The 17,917-nt window shown below is 48.4% G+C and overlaps 1 protein-coding gene across 2 annotated transcripts in view; it reads right to left on the bottom strand.

The window, feature by feature from the left end:
* Positions 1-14,923: 14,923 nt before the first annotated feature.
* TRMT1L (tRNA methyltransferase 1 like) overlaps positions 14,924-17,917 on the bottom strand; it is a 47,027-nt gene continuing 44,033 nt past the window's right edge. Inside the window, exon 17 of one of the 2 annotated variants that reach the window (XM_051624397.1) lies at positions 14,924-15,243. In XM_051624397.1, the coding sequence (XP_051480357.1) occupies positions 15,208-15,243 (36 nt within the window). In that variant the 3' untranslated portion in view covers positions 14,924-15,207. Of the gene's footprint in view, positions 15,244-16,826; positions 17,588-17,917 lie in introns of those variants that run through there. The other variant, XM_051624396.1, reaches the window with a different exon arrangement.

Raw genomic sequence — 17,917 nt, 5'->3', positions numbered from 1 at the left:
ACTTGATGGCAGCAGCATGTCCAGAGGAGCAGTTCCCCCATTCCAGCACATGCTGTTTCACGATACGTTTGTTAACGGTGCAGGATCTGCCACAGTAATGCTGACTGGTACATAAAAGGCAACAAGCAACTTATGGTGAAGCAGGAAGGCAGAATTTTAGCAATTAATTATTACTAAGACTTACTTGGGTTGTAATATCTGGACACAGAGTTTTTCATTGTCCTTTAGGAGAGCAAATGCAATTAACTGGTATATTACTGACTTCTGCACTGATATTCTTACTGACTGTGTTTCTCTTATAGTTGTCAATGTGAGTAACAAGTATCTGCTTTTTTAGGTTATTGCCTGGCTGGAGTTCTCTCTAGCATCTTCACAGCAGTTGCTGTACCTTGTGAAACATATATGTCCATCTATAACAACATGGGTTGCATTAGCTTTGCTTCAGTACATTCTTCTATGTCAACTGACACTAAACAAATAATATATATATATATATATAAAAAAAGTAAACTTCTGTGTTACTGTCATGCAACTTATAAACTTGTATCCACATGTCAAGTGCCTGGCCAAGCAAGCAGTGTCTGTTACATCTCTTAAAATGGTTAACACTAGATGTTATAGCAACAAATACCCTGGTTTGCTGTAGAAGCAGTGCAAAGTGCAGCCTCAGTCGGTAGAAGTTAGAAAGTATCTTATATCTCCTTTTACTCTACATTGTGCATGTTTATATAATAGTGATCTACTTACAATTAATAACTATCAAATCACTAGTAAGGCTGTTTTGTTGGTTTTTTGTTTGTCTGTTTCTTTCCAAAGAGGTTTAAATGCTTGTTTGGTGTTTATGGGAAAGCATTACACTGATGTAGAACATTGCCTGCTTTCCTGCACACATCTGTCCCTGGAAGTCCAGCAGTTTTGCTGTGCCGTGTTAAACACACTGACATGTTTGCTGCAGTGAAGCAGTCCTCTGCAGAAAACAAGCAAACAAAAAATGTTTTATGCCATTTTTTATGATGTTTAGCAGAAGCCTGTGTTCTCATGGATATCTATACAGTTCAGCTTTACCAGATTGGTTTTGACCACAGACGGTTGCAATTGTGTTCCTAAGTGAAATGCAACTATTTTGCTTTTCCTTCCTTCTCTGTTTCATAATAAGGTTAGTATTTCTATAGGCACTGGAATACTTATTTGCCTGATCTGAGAGAAAGGAACAACATTCTTCTGTTATCCCAACTTTGAAATATGATTATTAGAAGTATTATCATAGATCACAGAAAAATCCAGGTTGGAAGCAACTTCTGGAGACCATCTGGTCCAACCTTCTGCAGGAAGCAGGGCCACCAAGTTAGGTTGTCCAGGGCTCTGCTGAGGCAAGGCTTGAATATTTCTAGTGAGAAAACTTCTACCACTTCCCTGGCAACATATTCCAGTGTTTAATTGTTCTCACAGTGAAAATTTATACTTACATCCAGACAGAATTTCTCCTTGAAGTGACTTGTTTGTATTAGCCTTAATATGTTTTCTCCTTATGCGTTCAGATACGCAAATTAGTGCTTGTCTGTCTCAATAACTAACAGAAGAGCGAGCAGTGGCCTAGTTTTGTGTCTGGTGTTATGCTGGATATTTAGTAATTGAACTACCTGAAGGCCAGCTTTTGTCCAAGTCCTGCCTTCCCCTTTGCACACCATGCCTAAGGACTGGATTGAATGGAGTGGTCTTTAAGAAACAAGGCAGGAGTTTGAAATTGAGGGCATTGACATTCTACAAGAGCCACCCACCCCGTTTTAAAATTAGGTTTCTCAAGGACTTTGCCTACATGGTACAATTGAGGTGTAAAGATCCCAGCCACTGACCCTCATTTTTTGCACATGTGGACTGAAAGCAGTTTGCAAAACTAACCTTGTAGTCCTGCCAGCAATTACCTGCTACTTGGAGCACTGGCCAGAACTAAATCTAGCAACATTTTAGACTCTCATCTGCATTTCTCTGGTAAATTTCTATAGCTATTTAAACAACTGCCAAATTTTTTTTTTAAATATATTTGATAAAAATGTTTAGATTATGAAATAAGCATGCATAATAGTTTGGCTACAGTTCCCCTCTCTTTCCCCAAATAGTTGAAAGAATAACAAGAGGAAATACTAAAAAGAACTATTAATCTAAACAAAGGTTGTGAGGTCAAACTCTCACTAGCTCCTCCTTCCTTCTCTTTATCACTGCTAGCCACTTGGCTGCTGGCTCCCAGCTGAAAGGACTGCTTGCACTCTTAGTCCATGGACAAAAACCACAAATGACAAAGATGTTGTGGGTGCCTGGTGGTATCTTGAGCCATTTCAGGGTTTTGTGAAAATGTGTGCAAAATGAAAATCCTCTGAAAACAAGGGAAAGAAACTGAAGTTCCTGTACATGATGTACTGGCCTTAACTCTGTTTCACCATCGATGATGGTTAATCACTAGGACGAGCTGCACAAATGCCAGCTATGTCCTCTGTGTGCAGATGTATCTGCAAGGGATGGTGAGGAAAAGTGCTGCATTACCTTGGAGGGGCTGTAATTGCAGCTAACGGGGAGGCAGTGGTGGAAGCAAGGCACAAAGATGAGTTTTGAAGATTTTCACGAGTGGGGCACAAAGGTCTTCCTGCAAATAGGTTTTCCCAGCAGTGTAACAGAAGAGAAGCTTGCATTTGTGAATTTAAATAGAGCCTCATGAAAGTTTTGCAGCCAGGGGTAGCCTGTACACCAGGCAAAGGACTGCCAAGTCCTCCAAGCATGAAGATGTTTCTCAGAAGCACACCACGTCTGAGGACAGGATGGGTATCAGTCACTGCCAGTCCGTGCAGGTCACCTAAATGCTGGATTCTCCCCTGCAAAAGGAGAGGGTAGACCCTGTCTGCCAGTGCTGCAGGGTCCTTTCCTCAATGCTTCTGCTGTTGGCAGGTCAGGTATCTTGTACTGCTGCAGCCCTGGGAATGCACAGGGGCAAAGCTGCAACCTCTTTGCACGTTGCCTCGTTTGACATCTCGGGAGCACAGAAGGCCAGCACTAACTGTATCAATTCAGAGTCTTTGAAAGTGAAATGTTCTAGTTTAACAAGAAACGAGTTCACTGCAGAGACACATGGCTGTAACAGAAATACTAGTGTGCCATACAACAAATAACGGAAGCTACACAGTTCCTACTGAGTTTGCTCCCACACATCTAGGTCTAGAGGAGTGATAAAGATTATATTTCTGACTGATCAAAGGCTAGAGTTGCAGACATGAATGACAGGAATCAGATTTTGGTCAGTATTAACATCCGCATTGTTGCAGTGAATGGTGAATGCACTAGCTACCAAAACCAGGGATGCTCAGTTGCCCACTCTAACTCTCTGAGGTTATGCAAAACACAGCCTCAACCAGAACTTTAAACTAGCCTTTCTCTTCCTATTTTATTAAGATCTTATCACGCCATAAGTGACTCCTTGCTATCTGGCGCCCTCTCCAGCATGTTCCCTCTTGCAGGCTGTTCTGCTCAAAGACTCTCCCACAGCATCCTCCTCTGCGAAGGGCTCTCAGTCCCTCCTGACCCAGCAAACCTTACCTCTCTGTTGTTCAGATACCTAGGTTGTGGCCACACTCCAAAAGGCTCCCAGGCAACTTTAGCTTTGTTAATGAAGAGTTAGTCTTCCATACAGAGCAAAATTGTTCTTTGGCATCCTCAACTTACCATGGTCCTGCTCTCTGCTGGTTGTCTCTGGTTTATTGACAACAATTGCCACAGAATGAGCAGGTGTTAGTGTCCTTGCCTCCCCAAGGTAATATCTCTCTCTCTTCTACCTTTCCCTTCATCGAGTTCAGCTGAGGTTGAAGCAAACTGCCTTGAGTCTCACTGCCTCCTCACCACCATCATGCCACCTTCAGCCTCTTCCTACTTCCTGTACTAAGTTAGCAATAACTATGTAGCAGTGACTGTCCTTGCAGTCAGTAGAGACAAGAAAAAGAAGAGAGATTTTATGTCTCTGTTCCAATTCTAAGTGTTTTGCACAGAAGCCCCATGGCATTTGCAGCAGAGGAGGTTCAGAGGGGTGAACTGAACATGCCACCTCTGCCTCCTGACAGCAGATTCTCAGCTCATCCAGCTGAGATTCTAACAATCTGAATCAGCAGTTCTGAGATGGGAAATTTGATCCATGTATGGGTCCTCTTCTCCTGGTGTGAGAGACAAGGAGCCCCCCTCTTCATCTGGAGATTAAAAACTATGGTCCCAACTCCCACAAAAGACAAGAAATGGGGCACAAACCTTGAGGAGTTTAGGAATTAATACAAGAGGAAACAATACAGGGCTAACACTTAATCACCACATTTCTACATCCTCCTCTCACAGGCCGATTGCCAAACCACTTTCTCTTCTGTTTCCTTCCTCCTTGTCTTTTTTACATTCTGTCAAGTAATTCGCACTGCTTCCTCATCCTTGTCCTATGTTCCAAGACTTCTCTTTATTCTCTTTTCCTAGTTTAGCATCAAACAGCTGCAAGAAACTAAGAAGAGAAACTGTGCCTCAGAGACTGCTTTGACTTTTGGCTAAAGCTCTGCTGCAATGTTTACTGTGTTTGATACATGCATTTTAGAAGGCTTTTTGTCCTTTTAGGTTGGGGGTGAGAAGTAGATGCCTGTTTTCAGAAGAAGTTCATAGACACTGGCCATTCATTCTCTGTGGGTGCTTTTGAAAAATCTTTCTGCAGGGTGGCCTGCTTGATTTTTCTCTGATCAATAGCTACACAATACAACTGTAAATTATTTCACAAGAAACTACATTTAAAACTGGTTTCACCGGCTTTGTGGAAACTTAAATCCAGCTGCTTTGTGGAAGCAGGTGTGTACTCTAGTTTCCTTGTCCAAGAATTCTGTATCACTGACTTCTTTAGACACAGATTTGTTTGTGTTTCGTTGTTTTCCTACAGGCTTCTTGGGCTGATGCTGAGTGACAGAATGAACCCTCCTAAAAATGCACTCATAATTTTTGTGTGTCTGCCTGGCCTATGTTGTGATGTGATATCTCCTAAGTGAATAAGATACTGTGGCTCCAACTCTTCCTGCTGGAGGTAAGTGCTTAGGACCAGGACCCTTGCTAAGCCTGGAAGTTTGTGAAAGCTATTTCTATACTTGTGGATTGAGGCTGTCCCTTCCCTCCTCATCTTGATGCACACCAACCCACTAGACTTCTGCAAAATAAACCACCAAAAGTAGTGGGATGAGGAACCTGCAAAGTTTCATGAATTGAAACCACCTATTGTATGAGTTACTTCAGCAAACCTGTTCCTGAAACACAGTAGGCAGTTCTGTAAAGAATACAAGTGAACATCACAAACCTTCCAACAATGGTTATTCTTTTATGGTAGTAAGATTGTTGGTATCTACTGACAATTTCCACCCACTACCACTTAGCTTATTATCAGTGATGCCTGGAAATCCTTTCAAGCAGCATTATTTAAATTGTTCCCAGGGTTTGAAGTAGCCTAGCTGTAACTTTTCTTAACAAAGTGTTCTGTACTGTTGCAAAATTATTGCCAAAAAAACCTGATTTGTGTGGCTCATGAAAAAACAAAAGATGACAACTCTTCCCCACCTGCTTCCACTAACTTCAACGTGTTTCAAAATCTTTAGCTTTGACCTTTCAGAAAATGTAGCTTTCAAAGCTACTCATATTCTTTTTTGAAAGCAGGTTTGATTTATTAATCTTAATCGTGTAGATACTACAGAATCACTACCTGAAGAGAGTAATTATTTTATATTTTTTTCCTTCCTTCCCCCTCAATGTTTTTATTCCAAAGTTGTAAGTGAAACAGGTTTGTTATTTTTTAAAAAAACAAACCCCAAACTAATTAAGTTCTGCTTTTAAGGAACTTAAAATCAATTTTCTGTCTTTCTGATTAAAACTGTCAAATAATACCTTCTGCATTTTCTCTTCTTTAGCTTTCTAAGCTCAATTTCAAATGGTGTTGCAGCTTACTTTTACAAGTTTGGACCCAGGCAGAAATGTAGATCTTCTGTTTTAGCTCACTCTATACATCCAACTTAGGTATGATTCAGAGACTCAAAGCTATCTTGCTAGCTCAGTCATCTCCAAGGCATGTAAACACAGAGAGGACAAGTCACAGAATCACACAGAATCACAGAATGGGTTGGAAGGCACCTCTGGAGATCATTGAGTGCAACCCTAAATTCAGAAAGTAGGTGCTTAGAGCACACGGTGTGGGGAAAAAAATAATTCCAGTTTAAAGTTATTAGTAAAAAAAGAAAGCTTCTTTGACCTGTTAGTCACCCTTGAGCATTCTCCTGTTCTGCATTCATTGCAATGCCTCTTCTCCAGTCAGTCACACTGGCTGCGTAATAGAAGAGTTCTTTAGTGCTTCTAAATGTTATCGTCATTCTGTTCCCACTGTGAGGTTAATTAGATTAAACCAGACTCCCCCTGAGACTGTAACAATGATAAACATGGTAGTAATCTTGTCAGCTCTCTCTGCAACCTCTTTGCATGGCTTTGTAAATGAGCTGCCCCAACAGACCACACCACTGTGTAATGTACATAATCTGCTTTGATCACACTTGCTCATATATGTTGCAATAATCAAACAGAAAAATAAATGAATAATGACAGGGAGGCACATGATCAATTTTTCTAATCAACTAACCATGAGGAGGGTAATGGAAACAGAACAATTTTAAACATGTATTATTACAAACATTTTTAAACTACACCATGCAAATATTGTGGGGAATTATCTCCTGGCAGACATTTACAATAACTGCACATTAATTCTCACCATTTTCTTCATCTGGAAAGATTGGCTGGTTCCATTTTTCCCTCTTTGCCTTAAAAAGTTTGTAGCCTTTCCACTGCCTTTTTTATAGATAATAATAAATTCTGAGAACTTTCAACACAGACACTCCGCTCTATGGGAATTCAGTTCCAGCCTGTTAACTTCTAAATTTGTATTCTTACAGATTTTATCTGAGGAAAAAGAACAATGAGAGAGTAAGTGCTGAACTGCCTTTCTTGTCTTCTGGCATGAAGATGGTCAGCAACAAGGCAATCCTCAGACCATGTGGAAAAGTAGAATGGACTTCATAAATGCAGGCTCTTCACAGGTGAGGTGGAAACCATTGCCACAAATCATTGTGTACTTCTCACCAGCCTTATGCCTCATCCAGCTGGGTGCAAAAGGCTGAAGTTCTCTGCATCCAGCCTGTGCGCGAGCGTGGTCGGATGTACCTACCTGCTCTGCACCTGGGTCACACATCCCCTTTCTCCTCTTACTGCAGATCAGAACCAGATGTGTGAGGCTGGAGGGAACAGGTGTTTCTCTAAACTGTGTCCTTGCTGGCCATTTGGAAGACAAGCTTTTTCCAAAGAGCAGAACGACAGATTTAAAAACCAGTAGCGGCACACAGCCAAGGTCTCACTTTCCCACCCCTTAGCCTGAAAATAATGGAAGAAGAGTGGAAGTGGAGCCCCAAAAGGGAAATTATTTATTCTTCAGGCCTCTCCCGTAGCATAATGCCCCCCCCCAGCACCTGCCAAAGTCTGCTGCAGATCCCTAATTCAAATGACATTTTAGAAGATTATCTGACAATCATCACCTTTGTCTTCAGGTGTGGGAGCTGACTGATGAACTGTAAGTGGCTTGCTTAGGTCCACATAAGTGGTCTGAAGCACAAGTGGAAATTGGGCTGGGCCTCTTTGGAAAAAAAACTCTCTGACTGTGAGATCTTATTTAATATGTTGGCTTGAAATGTGAGTGTGTGCAATACGCATCACCACCCCCACATAAACTAGAGCTCAGACCCAGGTGCCCCAAATTCAAGGGCTGTCATTGAACAAAACAACTCTTAGCATTTATGAGAGAAGATCTGTGTTATGAAGAAGTGGGCAGAACTGCTTGGTGAGTCGCATGTGGACTGGGAACAAGAACACAACTTGCATATCCCTATTTTCCATTTTTTCTTGAGGTTACTGCTTAAGTTCAAATAATGGAAAAGCCAGGTGACTTACTGAAACACATAGCTCAGGGACAGGCTTGTGAAATTAAACCAGCCTCTGAAAAGTGTGGTACAGGCTTGACCTTCTCCACTCAGGGAAATCAGCCCACACTTGATGATGTAGTTGGGGATCACATGCTTTGACCAGCCACAAAACAAGGTAAGTCTGTCTATGCAAAATCATGGAATCATAGAACCGTAGGGGTTGAAAGGGACCTCTGAAGAGGTCCAACCCCCCTGCTGCAGCAGGAACACCCAGGGCAGGTCACACAGGAACGTGTCCAGACGGGTCTTTAAAGTCTCCAGAGAAGCAGATTCCACAGCCTCTCTGGGCAGCCTGTCCCAGGGCTCTGTCACCATCACAGCAAAGAAGTTTCTCCTTGTGTTGAGGTGGAACTTCCTGTGCTGTCACTTGGTGCAGTTTCCTCTCGTCCTACCAGAGGGCACCACTGAAAGGAGACTGGCCCATTCTTGACACCCACCCTGCAGATATTGATGGACATTAATCGGGTCCCTTCTTAGTCTTCTCAGGACTAAGCAGCTCCAGGTCTCTCAGCCTTTCCTCATATGACAGACATTCCAGTGCCATCATCATCCTTCTAGGCTCTGTTGGATCAGGCAACAAGCAGCAGAACCTGCAAGAGAACTAACCCAGCTTCTCGCCTGACTTTTTGGGTGCAGCAACAACCTGGCACGAATGGAAAAATTAATCAAAAATACTAATCCAACATCAAAAATGTAATGGATGCTCTCCCTGAGACCAGGTCACAGACTTATTTTAAACACTGCTCAAGTGAAGCCCTGTCAGCAGGACAGGACAAATAACAGGGCAGGTAAGAGTACCAAGAGAATTTCCCGTGTGTTTTTTCACTCCTCAGGTTATTCACGTCTGCCTGTCAAATGGTGTCACTTACTCAAAATCCGTTGTCTGGAAAAAAATGCAAAATGCTGATATGAATTTAGGAGCAGTCCCAGCTGATGAGCGAGGAGACAGGAAACCTCTTTTTGGGGAAGGGGTGCCCAGGGAAGCGCTTTCCCCAAGGGAACCTTCCTGATTCCTGGAATGAAGTCCTGCAGTTCTGCTGTTCACACTCCACGCTGAACCACGGGGCGGGTTTCCCTGTTTTCTCCCCGTCCCGCTCCTTTCCCGCCCCGCTCTGCCCGGGTGGGGCAGCCGGTGTGTGCCTGTGGGAGGGGAGCGGGAAGAGCGTGAGGGGAAGGGAGCGGGAAGAGCGTGAGGGGAAAGGAGCGGGAAGAGCGTGAGGGGAAAGGAGCGGGAAGAGCGTGAGGGGAAAGGGAACGGGAAGAGCGTGAGGGGAAAGGAGCGGGAAGAGCGTGAGGGGAAAGGAGCGGGAAGAGCGTGAGGGGAAGGGAGCGGGAAGAGCGTGAGGGGAAGGGGGAGCGGGAAGAGCGTGAGGGGAAGGGAGCGGGAAGAGCGTGAGGGGAAAGGAGCGGGAAGAGCGTGAGGGGAAGGGGGAGCGGGAAGAGCGTGAGGGGAAGGGACCAGGAAGAATGTAAAGGGAAAGGGAGTGGGAAGAGCGTGAGGGGAAGGAGTGGGAAGAGCATGAGGGGAAAAGAGCAGGAAGAGCGTGAGGGGAAGGGAGCGGGAAGAGCCTGTGGCTGCTGGGGGACCCCGAAAGTGCCCCTGTCCCACGGGGGGACCTGCAGAGGGTCTCTGTGTCCCAGGGACGTGTCTCTGTGGCCAGGACCCCGTGGCTCACGCCTGCCCAGCAATCATGCCAGGCTCATCACGCTCCTCGCTCTCAGCGCCTCCCGTGTTGGTCCAACCAAGGTCAAGCTTTCCTCTGCACAGGACCCGCCGGGCTCAGGCAACACACAAGTCCTCCTGAACTCAGGAAGCCGTTTCCATGGCAGCTGCCCCTGGCTGTGAGCAGCACCCAGCCTGGGGACGGGGCTGGTGACACCACAAAGCCCCGCGTGACATCAGCCCTGGATTGTCCCCTCGGCCACCCTTGCTGAGCACAGACGCACGAGGCGGCCACTCGGTGCTGGTCGTCACGCTCTGCTCTCTGCTCAGGGTGACAGCCCAAGCGCTGGGATTTCCTGGGAGCACCATGGAGTTCAAGAGACTGCTCCCCATCCTCGTGTGTTTCTGCACGAGCCTTGTGAAGCTCAGCGGCCTTCAGCACCCCAGCACCCCCGACTGGGCCATGGCAGAGAAGGGAGCCCTTTCTAAAGCGCCAGAGCAGCTGCCCGTTGGCACAGAGGCCAAGGCTTCATCCCTGCCCTACCCTCTGCACCAGCTTTGGGCCTTCCTCACCCAAGAGGAGGAACCCCAGGTCAGGGCAGGTGTTGATCCTGAAGGCCCAGAGCAGCTGCCTGTTGGCACAGAGAGCAAGGTCTCTTCCCTGACCTTCCCTCTGGACCAGCTTTGGGCCTTCCTCACCGCAAAGGATGAACCGCAGGTCAGGGCAGATGTTGCTCCTGCAGGTCCAGCCCAGCTGCCCACGGGCACAGAGGGCAAGGCCTCTTCCCTGCCCTACCCTCTCGGGGACCTGTGGGCCTTTCTCACCCGAGAGGAGGAGCCCCAGGTCAGGGCAGGTGTTGCTCCTGAGGCTCCCAAGGCACCACCTGTTAGTAAAGACGGCAAGGAGTCTTCCCTGCCCTTCCCTCTGCACCAGCTTTGGGCCTTCCTCTCTCAAGAGGATGAACCCCAGGTCAGGGCAGGTGTTGCTCCTGAAGGCCCAGCCCAGACACCCACTGGCACAGAGGGCAAGGTCTCTTCCCTGCCCTTCCCTCTGGACAAGCTTTGGGCCTTCCTCTCCCATCCCTACATAACATCAGGGCTTTCTGTGATCTGCGAAGCCCTGTTCAAGCACTGCCTGACTGGGATTGCCTGTTACCTCTGGAGGAAGATGAGGAGACCCCAGGTGAGCATTTGAGAACAGGCAGACAGAAGGGTCCAAGTTGTGGGGGGAGCAGGGAACCACCCCAGCCTGGGCCAAGTAAGCTTGTAATAAAAGAGCAAGCCCCAGCGTGGGCAGGAAAGCCTCAGCAGCCCCCAGGGCTCCTCTGGCTCCTCCCCAGGGACACGCCAAGCCACAGGCTGAGACCCTGGCCGAGCCCCCAGCACAAGACCGCGCCTGCCCCAGGTTTCCTCAGCCCAGCCTGCTGCCTGGAGCAGTCCTGCAGGGCTGGATTCTCCCCGAGGAAGCCAAGCCCCGCACCACACTTCTTGCCCCCCACCCAAGGCACTGCCCGCTTCATTGTGCCCTGGCCCTGTCTTTTCCAGAGAAGGGGACGGACGGGCACATCTCCTGCACGGACAGGCCGCCGGGAAGGAGGCACCTTCAGCCGCCACCACTGGGAATTGCTCCTCCGGCTGGAAGTCAACGCTGCCCTCATGAGCAGGCGCCAGAGGCTTTGCCACCGCAGGCGCCTGGAAGAGCTCTGCCGCCAGCTCTGCAGGAACTAGGTGTTAGCAGTGACACGTAGTGTTGTTTCTGCATCCTAGTGTTAGAGCCTAGTGTTGGGTTAAGTGTTGTTTCTGCATCCTAGTGTTAGAGCCTAGTGTTGGGTTAAGTGTTGTTTCTGCATCCTAGTGTTAGAGCGTACTGTTTGGTTTCGGGTTTTTTATGTATATATACCCTAGTGTTAGGAATAGAATAGTTTGTTGAAGAGAAGTGAGATATCTGCACGTTCCAATGACACCTGGAGTGGGTTACAGTCCAAGCAGCTGAGGGACTGAATTGGGCTCCATCTGGGGGATCCGAACATGGAGCAGGATTTGTGGCCAAGATCAGACCCAACAAAGCCACCTCTATCTTGCTCCTCGGGGCAGGATGACACCGGCAGGTACAGATCATTTTGGTGACTGGGAAGGCAGCCAAGGGGGCAAGAAAGGTCAGAATTATATCTCAAAAGGTAGAAAGTAACCTGCTAGAAGGGAATGTGTGAAGAGGGACGGGAAGCTCAGAGGATCATTAGACGCGTCGGAGAGGCTGTAAACCCTGGAGTACCCAGCCAGGGGGGAAACAGGGGAGGGAACTTTGCGTCGGGAATAGGGAACAGGAACCGTTCTTCACCTGACTGTGGGTGTGCCTGCTTGTTTAGGTCACCCATTCTGGCCAGAGTGTCAATAAACTGTGCTTGGCTGAAGGATCTGTTTGAGCCTGTTCCTTGGCACCACAAACGTTTCTCCCACCAGGCAGGACAAAAAGCCAGGAAGAAGAGAGCCTTCTCCAGCTCCCTGTTTATGTCCCGCTGGTCCCACCAAGAAAGTGTTTGGTTCCTGGAGCTCTTGTCCTTTCAGTACTGAGGGGATCCAAGGAAGAGGCAACATGAAAGGCAGTGGTGCAGCCAGGCTGCTGTCTGGGGTTGCTGTGGTTCTGCGGGGCCAGGCTAATTTTTGGGACCGATAGGAGGACCTAGGGAGAGGGTCTTCAGGACCCAGAGCTACCCAGCAGGGGCAGACCCGAGAGGGCTCAGGATTCCCTCCCATTTCCTGCCATGCTGGATGACAGCCAGGAGCACCAGAAGCCCAGCCCCTTTTTCCTGCTTCCTCCTTGCTGCTGGGCACTCAGAGGTCTTGGAGAGAGGCTCCTGCCTTCCCCTTGGCTCTCCACGTGCCCTGCAGAATCCAAATCCATCGGGTGCTGTGAAGAGCCGTGGACCCTCCTCCCGAGTCGGCCCGGCCACAAGAGACCCCCAGGCACGTATTTCTGTGGTCACAGAGATGGGGTTTGCATCTGTTTCCCTATGTCTGTTCCTCATCCCCTGTGTTATTTATTGCCCTTTCCTTGTTCCAGTAAACCTCTTCCAGTTCTCATGTCCAGCCTTGAAGTCTCTCTCCTGTATTCCCCTTTTGTCTTCCCTGGGGAGGGCGGAGGGAGGTGACAGGGACAAGTCCTGTGCTCTGCTTGTTGGTTTGCCCCGACACCACAGCGAGACAGTGGGCTTGCAGAGTGTGTGCTCTGGGAGAGGGGAGAGAGCTGGGGTGGGAGAGGCCGGGCATGCGGGGCTGTGAGGTGCCCTGCAGGTGCCAGGACCCAGTAAATGGTGGTTGTGTAGAGGGCTTAGCAGATGGCACCTAGAAAGTGTCAGGATCAGGCTGCTGCTTCGAATGCGAAGCGGTGGCTTGATGTGCAGTGGTATTTGATCAGACGTAGGAGGCAGATTGATGGGAAGGAAGAGCCCATGATCACGTGGAGCCCGAGGAATCCTGTGGCGATGAAGCAGGTTGAGCCACAGACGCCATGGGCGGTTGGGAATGGTGCTTCCTAGTGCCTTTCCCTGGCACGGAGGGGCCCATCTCTCTGGGCAAGCTCGGGGCCTTCCTTGCCCAGCAGGACATGTCATTGTTGATTTTCGTGGCCTGCCAAATGGTCTTGCTGCTCTGCCTGGCTGGGATCATCCTTCACTTCTGGAGGGATGGGGAGACACCCCAGGAGCAGGTGAGCAATTGAGAGGGGTCACACAGAAGGGACCATGCTGTGGGGGGAGCAGGGAATCACCACACAGCCTCAGCCACGAAAGCTTGCAGTGAAAAATCAACAGCCAGCGTGGGCAGGAAAGGCTCAGCAGGCGCCCAGGGCTCCTCTGGCTGCTCCCCAGGGAACGTGCCAAGACAAGTGCCAGGAAAAAGGCACCCTCAGCCGTGACCAACTCGAAAGGCTCTGCCGGCTGGACATCAACATCCTAGTGTTAGAGCAAAGTGTCGGGTTGTTTTTATATATATATAGCCTAGTGTTAGGAATAGAATAGTTTGTTTAGGAGAAGTGAGATATCTGCACGTTCCAATGACACCTGGAGTGGTTTACGGTCCAAGAAGCTGAGGGACTGAATTGGGCTGCATCCCAAGCAGCGACCCCCGAGCGCCCTCCTGCCCCTTCCCAGGCGGGTCCCGCTCCCCTTTCCCCTCACGCTCTTTCCGCTCCTTTCCCCTCACGCTCTTCCCGCTCCCTTCCCCTCACGCTCTTCCCGCTCCCTTCCCCTCACGCTCTTCCCGCTCCCTTCCCCTCACGCTCTTCCCGCTCCCCCTTCCCCTCACGCTCTTCCCGCTCCTTCCCCTCACGCTCTTCCCGTTCCCTTTCCCCTCACGCTCTTCCCGCTCCCTTCCCCTCACGCTCTTCCCGCTCCTTTCCCCTCACGCTCTTCCCGCTCCTTTCCCCTCACGCTCTTCCCGCTCCTTTCCCCTCACGCTCTTCCCGCTCCTTTCCCCTCACGCTCTTCCCGCTCCTTCCCCTCACGCTCTTCCCGCTCCCCTCCCACAGGCACACACCGGCTGCCCCACCCGGGCAGAGCGGGGCGGGAAAGGAGCGGGATGGGGAGAAAACAGGGAAACCCGCCCCGTGGTTCAGCGTGGAGAGTGAACAGCAGAACTGCAGGACTTCATTCCAGGAATCAGGAAGGTTCCCTTGGGGAAAGTGCTTCCCTGGGCGCCCCTTCCCCAAAAAGAGGTTTCCTGTCTCCTCGCTCATCAGCTGGGACTGCTCCTAAATTCATATCAGCATTTTGCATTTTTTCCAGACAACGGATTTTGAGTAAGTGACACCATTTGACAGGCAGACGTGAATAACCTGAGGAGTGAAAAAACACACGGGAAATTCTCTTGGTACTCTTACCTGCCCTGTTATTTGTCCTGTCCTGCTGACAGGGCTTCACTTGAGCAGTGTTTAAAATAAGTCTGTGACCTGGTCTCAGGGAGAGCATCCATTACGTTTTTGATGTTGGATTAGTATTTTTGATTAATTTTTCCATTCGTGCCAGGTTGTTGCTGCACCCAAAAAGTCAGGCGAGAAGCTGGGTTAGTTCTCTTGCAGGTTCTGCTGCTTGTTGCCTGATCCAACAGAGCCTAGAAGGATGATGATGGCACTGGAATGTCTGTCATATGAGGAAAGGCTGAGAGACCTGGAGCTGTTTAGTCCTGAGACAAGCTCAGGAATGTCAATCCATCCCAGAATCAAGGATCCCAGGAACCTCAATCCATCACAGAATCAGCCATCTCAGGAATATTAATAGACTCCAGAATCATCAATGCCAGGAACATCAATCGATGCCAGAATTGTTGATCTCAGGAACGTTAATCAAGCCCAGAATTCTAGAGCCCAAGAACATTAATTGATCTGAGAATCATCAAGATCAGGAAGCTCAATCAATCACAGAGTCATCCCTCTCAGGAGCATCAATCGAGCACAGAATCATCCATCCTTGGTTAATCAATCCATCACAGAGTTATTGATCCCAGGAACATCAATCTAGCCTAGAATAATAGATCCCAGGAACATAAATCAAGCCCAGAATTGTCAATTCCTGGAACATTAATATATCCCCAAATATTCAATCCCTCTATCCATATTCAAAACCTCTATCCATGCCAGGATAATCGATCCCAGGAACATCAGCGTAGCCCAGAATCATTGAGCAAACCCGGGAATACCAATCAGTTCAAGAATTGTCAATGCTAGGTTCACCAATCCATCCCGGAATCAACAATCCCAGGAATATCAATCAAGCCCAGAATCATCGAGTGAACCCAGGAACATCAGTGTAGTCTAGAATCATCAATCTCAGGAACGTCAATTCATCCCAGAATCATTGTTCCCAGGTCCATCAATCCATCCAAGAATCATTGATCCCAGGACCATCAGTCAAGCCCAGAATCATTGATCCCATGAACATCAGTTAAGCCCAGAATCATTGAGCAATGCCAAGAAAACCAATCTAGCCCACAATCCTCAATCCCAGGAACCTCAATTGAGCCCACAATCATGGATCTCAGGAACGTCAATCCATGTCAAAATCATCTATCCCAGGAACCTCAATCCATGCCAGAATCATTGATCCCCAACAATATAAACTGAGCCCAAAATCATCGATCATGATGTTCATCAGTGGAGCCCAGAATCATTGAATGACCCCACAAACATCAACTGAGGCCAGAGTCATTGATCCCAGGAACTGCAATTGATACCTGAATCATTGATTCCAGGAAGCTCATTCAAGCCCAGAATCCTCAGTCTGAGGAACACCAATCATTGCCAGAATCATTGATCCCAGGAACATCAGTCGAGCCCGGGGACATCAGCTCCAGGAACCTCAGTATATTCAAGAATCATTGATCCCATGAACCTCAGTCGAACCCAGAAGAATGGCTCGACAGGAACATAAATTGATCCCAAAATCCCTGATCCCAGGAACCTCAGCAGCCAGGCGGGGGAGCTTCACGGGGGCCAGGACCCCCCAAGGACAGGGGGGCAGACCCCTGCCCCTCAAACCCTGCCTGATGACAGGGGCTCCCCTCCCAGCTCCTCCCACCCAGAGCAGGGAGCTGGGGCTGCTCTGGGGACAGAGGGCTCCTTACAACTGTCTGCTTGCATTTTGCAAAGATGACTTTTGCAATATCCAATGACTTAACTTTTTTAATACAGAACAAAATGTTAGTGAGAGCCGCACGTTAGATGGAAACTCCTTCACTCACTGCAGTGCTGCAGACAAGTAGCAAGTGAAGCAATTTTCACCCAAGGACACCTTCTGATGCAGCAACAGCTTGACAGACGAGGTCTCCCTTTCCTCACACTGACAAACAGCTGAAACATCAGGCAAATTTCAGTCATTAATTCTGCCTAGTTTAATTCTAAAGAGAGGAACTTACCCGAGTATCTTTTTCTGCTCTGTGCCAGCTTTGAACTTTGACATTTAAAGGGGTCAACACAACTCATTGAAGAAAAAGAATAACAAAACCCCACAACTAATCAGGAACAAAAAAGGACTGTTAAATCCTTTCCCTGGTTGATTTCCTCTGAGATTTAGCTGAGACATTTGATCACACTTTAAAAACAGAGATGTTCTTGCTGACTGCCTCATCAAGTTGTGAGGATTTAATTACACAGGCTGTAGTGCAGGTCACAAGGAGTGTGGGGGAGTGGAAGCTGCTACATACAAATCATTGTGTAGAATGACCAGAAACAACCTGACATATGCTAGAATTTCTTAAATACATGTGAAGTTTGGCAAAGAGGGAGAAGAGTCCAAACGCGGCACTTTGTGGACGTTCCAATTATGTAAAACTCTAGGAAAACTTAAAAATACTCCGTAATGACTAATTTAAAATTATATTGCTGCATCACGAAAAGCAAAGCATTAATTCAAACCGATCTCACGAGGTGATCTCTGTTCACTTCTTGCTCGTACCAGATTTAATTACACTAAGTGTACTGCTTTGCACTTGTTACAAACCAGTTAATGACAAGACCAATAGAGGCACCCTTGAAGACCCAAAGCTCATAACCCCTGAAGACCCAAAGCTCATAAACACTGTCTTAATTTATCAAATATTAAAATGCAAACAGTGAAAGAGAAATGCTTGTTTCACGTGATGGCCACAGAGTGGACTAGAACACATCTAGCGTGCAGTTCTGTCTTAAATTCCAGCAGACCGAGTCCTGCTTCAGTTTCTGCCCCTTGTTGGAGGGTGAAGGTGGCAGCAAGCCTGTATGTTGGGCTTTCTTCCCTCAGTTCTGTCTTGCCTGGTGGTCCGGCTCTGTCCCACAGCCTATGAATGCCAGGCATGCTCCTCTCTTTGGAAAGGTGTCCGAAAGCAAGACCTGTCAGGAGGAACCGTGGAGTTCAGAGGACAGGTCCGGGAAGAGAAGCGCAGCCCAGCCCAGCCCGAGCCCGCGTGTGTGCCCCGCTGGCTCCTGAGCACGCCCTCATGCCCAAAGGCAATTAATTCAAACACCCTGCTCCACGGCTTCACCTCGCCATGAGGCACAAGCCAGAGCCCAGGCGGACCCGCCGCCCGCCCTGCTCCCCGCGCAGCTCCCGGCTGGCACCGATGCCCGCCCGCCGGCTCGGCACGACCGCGCTCAGCCCCGCGGGACCGGCCTCTCCTGGGCCGGACGGGACGGCACCGACCGCCACGGCGGCTTCACGGC

This window comes from Apus apus, chromosome 7, assembly GCF_020740795.1.
Source record: "Apus apus isolate bApuApu2 chromosome 7, bApuApu2.pri.cur, whole genome shotgun sequence".
NCBI classification, from domain to species: Eukaryota; Metazoa; Chordata; class Aves; order Apodiformes; family Apodidae; genus Apus; species Apus apus.
Note: the sequence above shows the minus strand (reverse complement) of the source record. Positions and strands in the feature narration are given on the sequence as shown.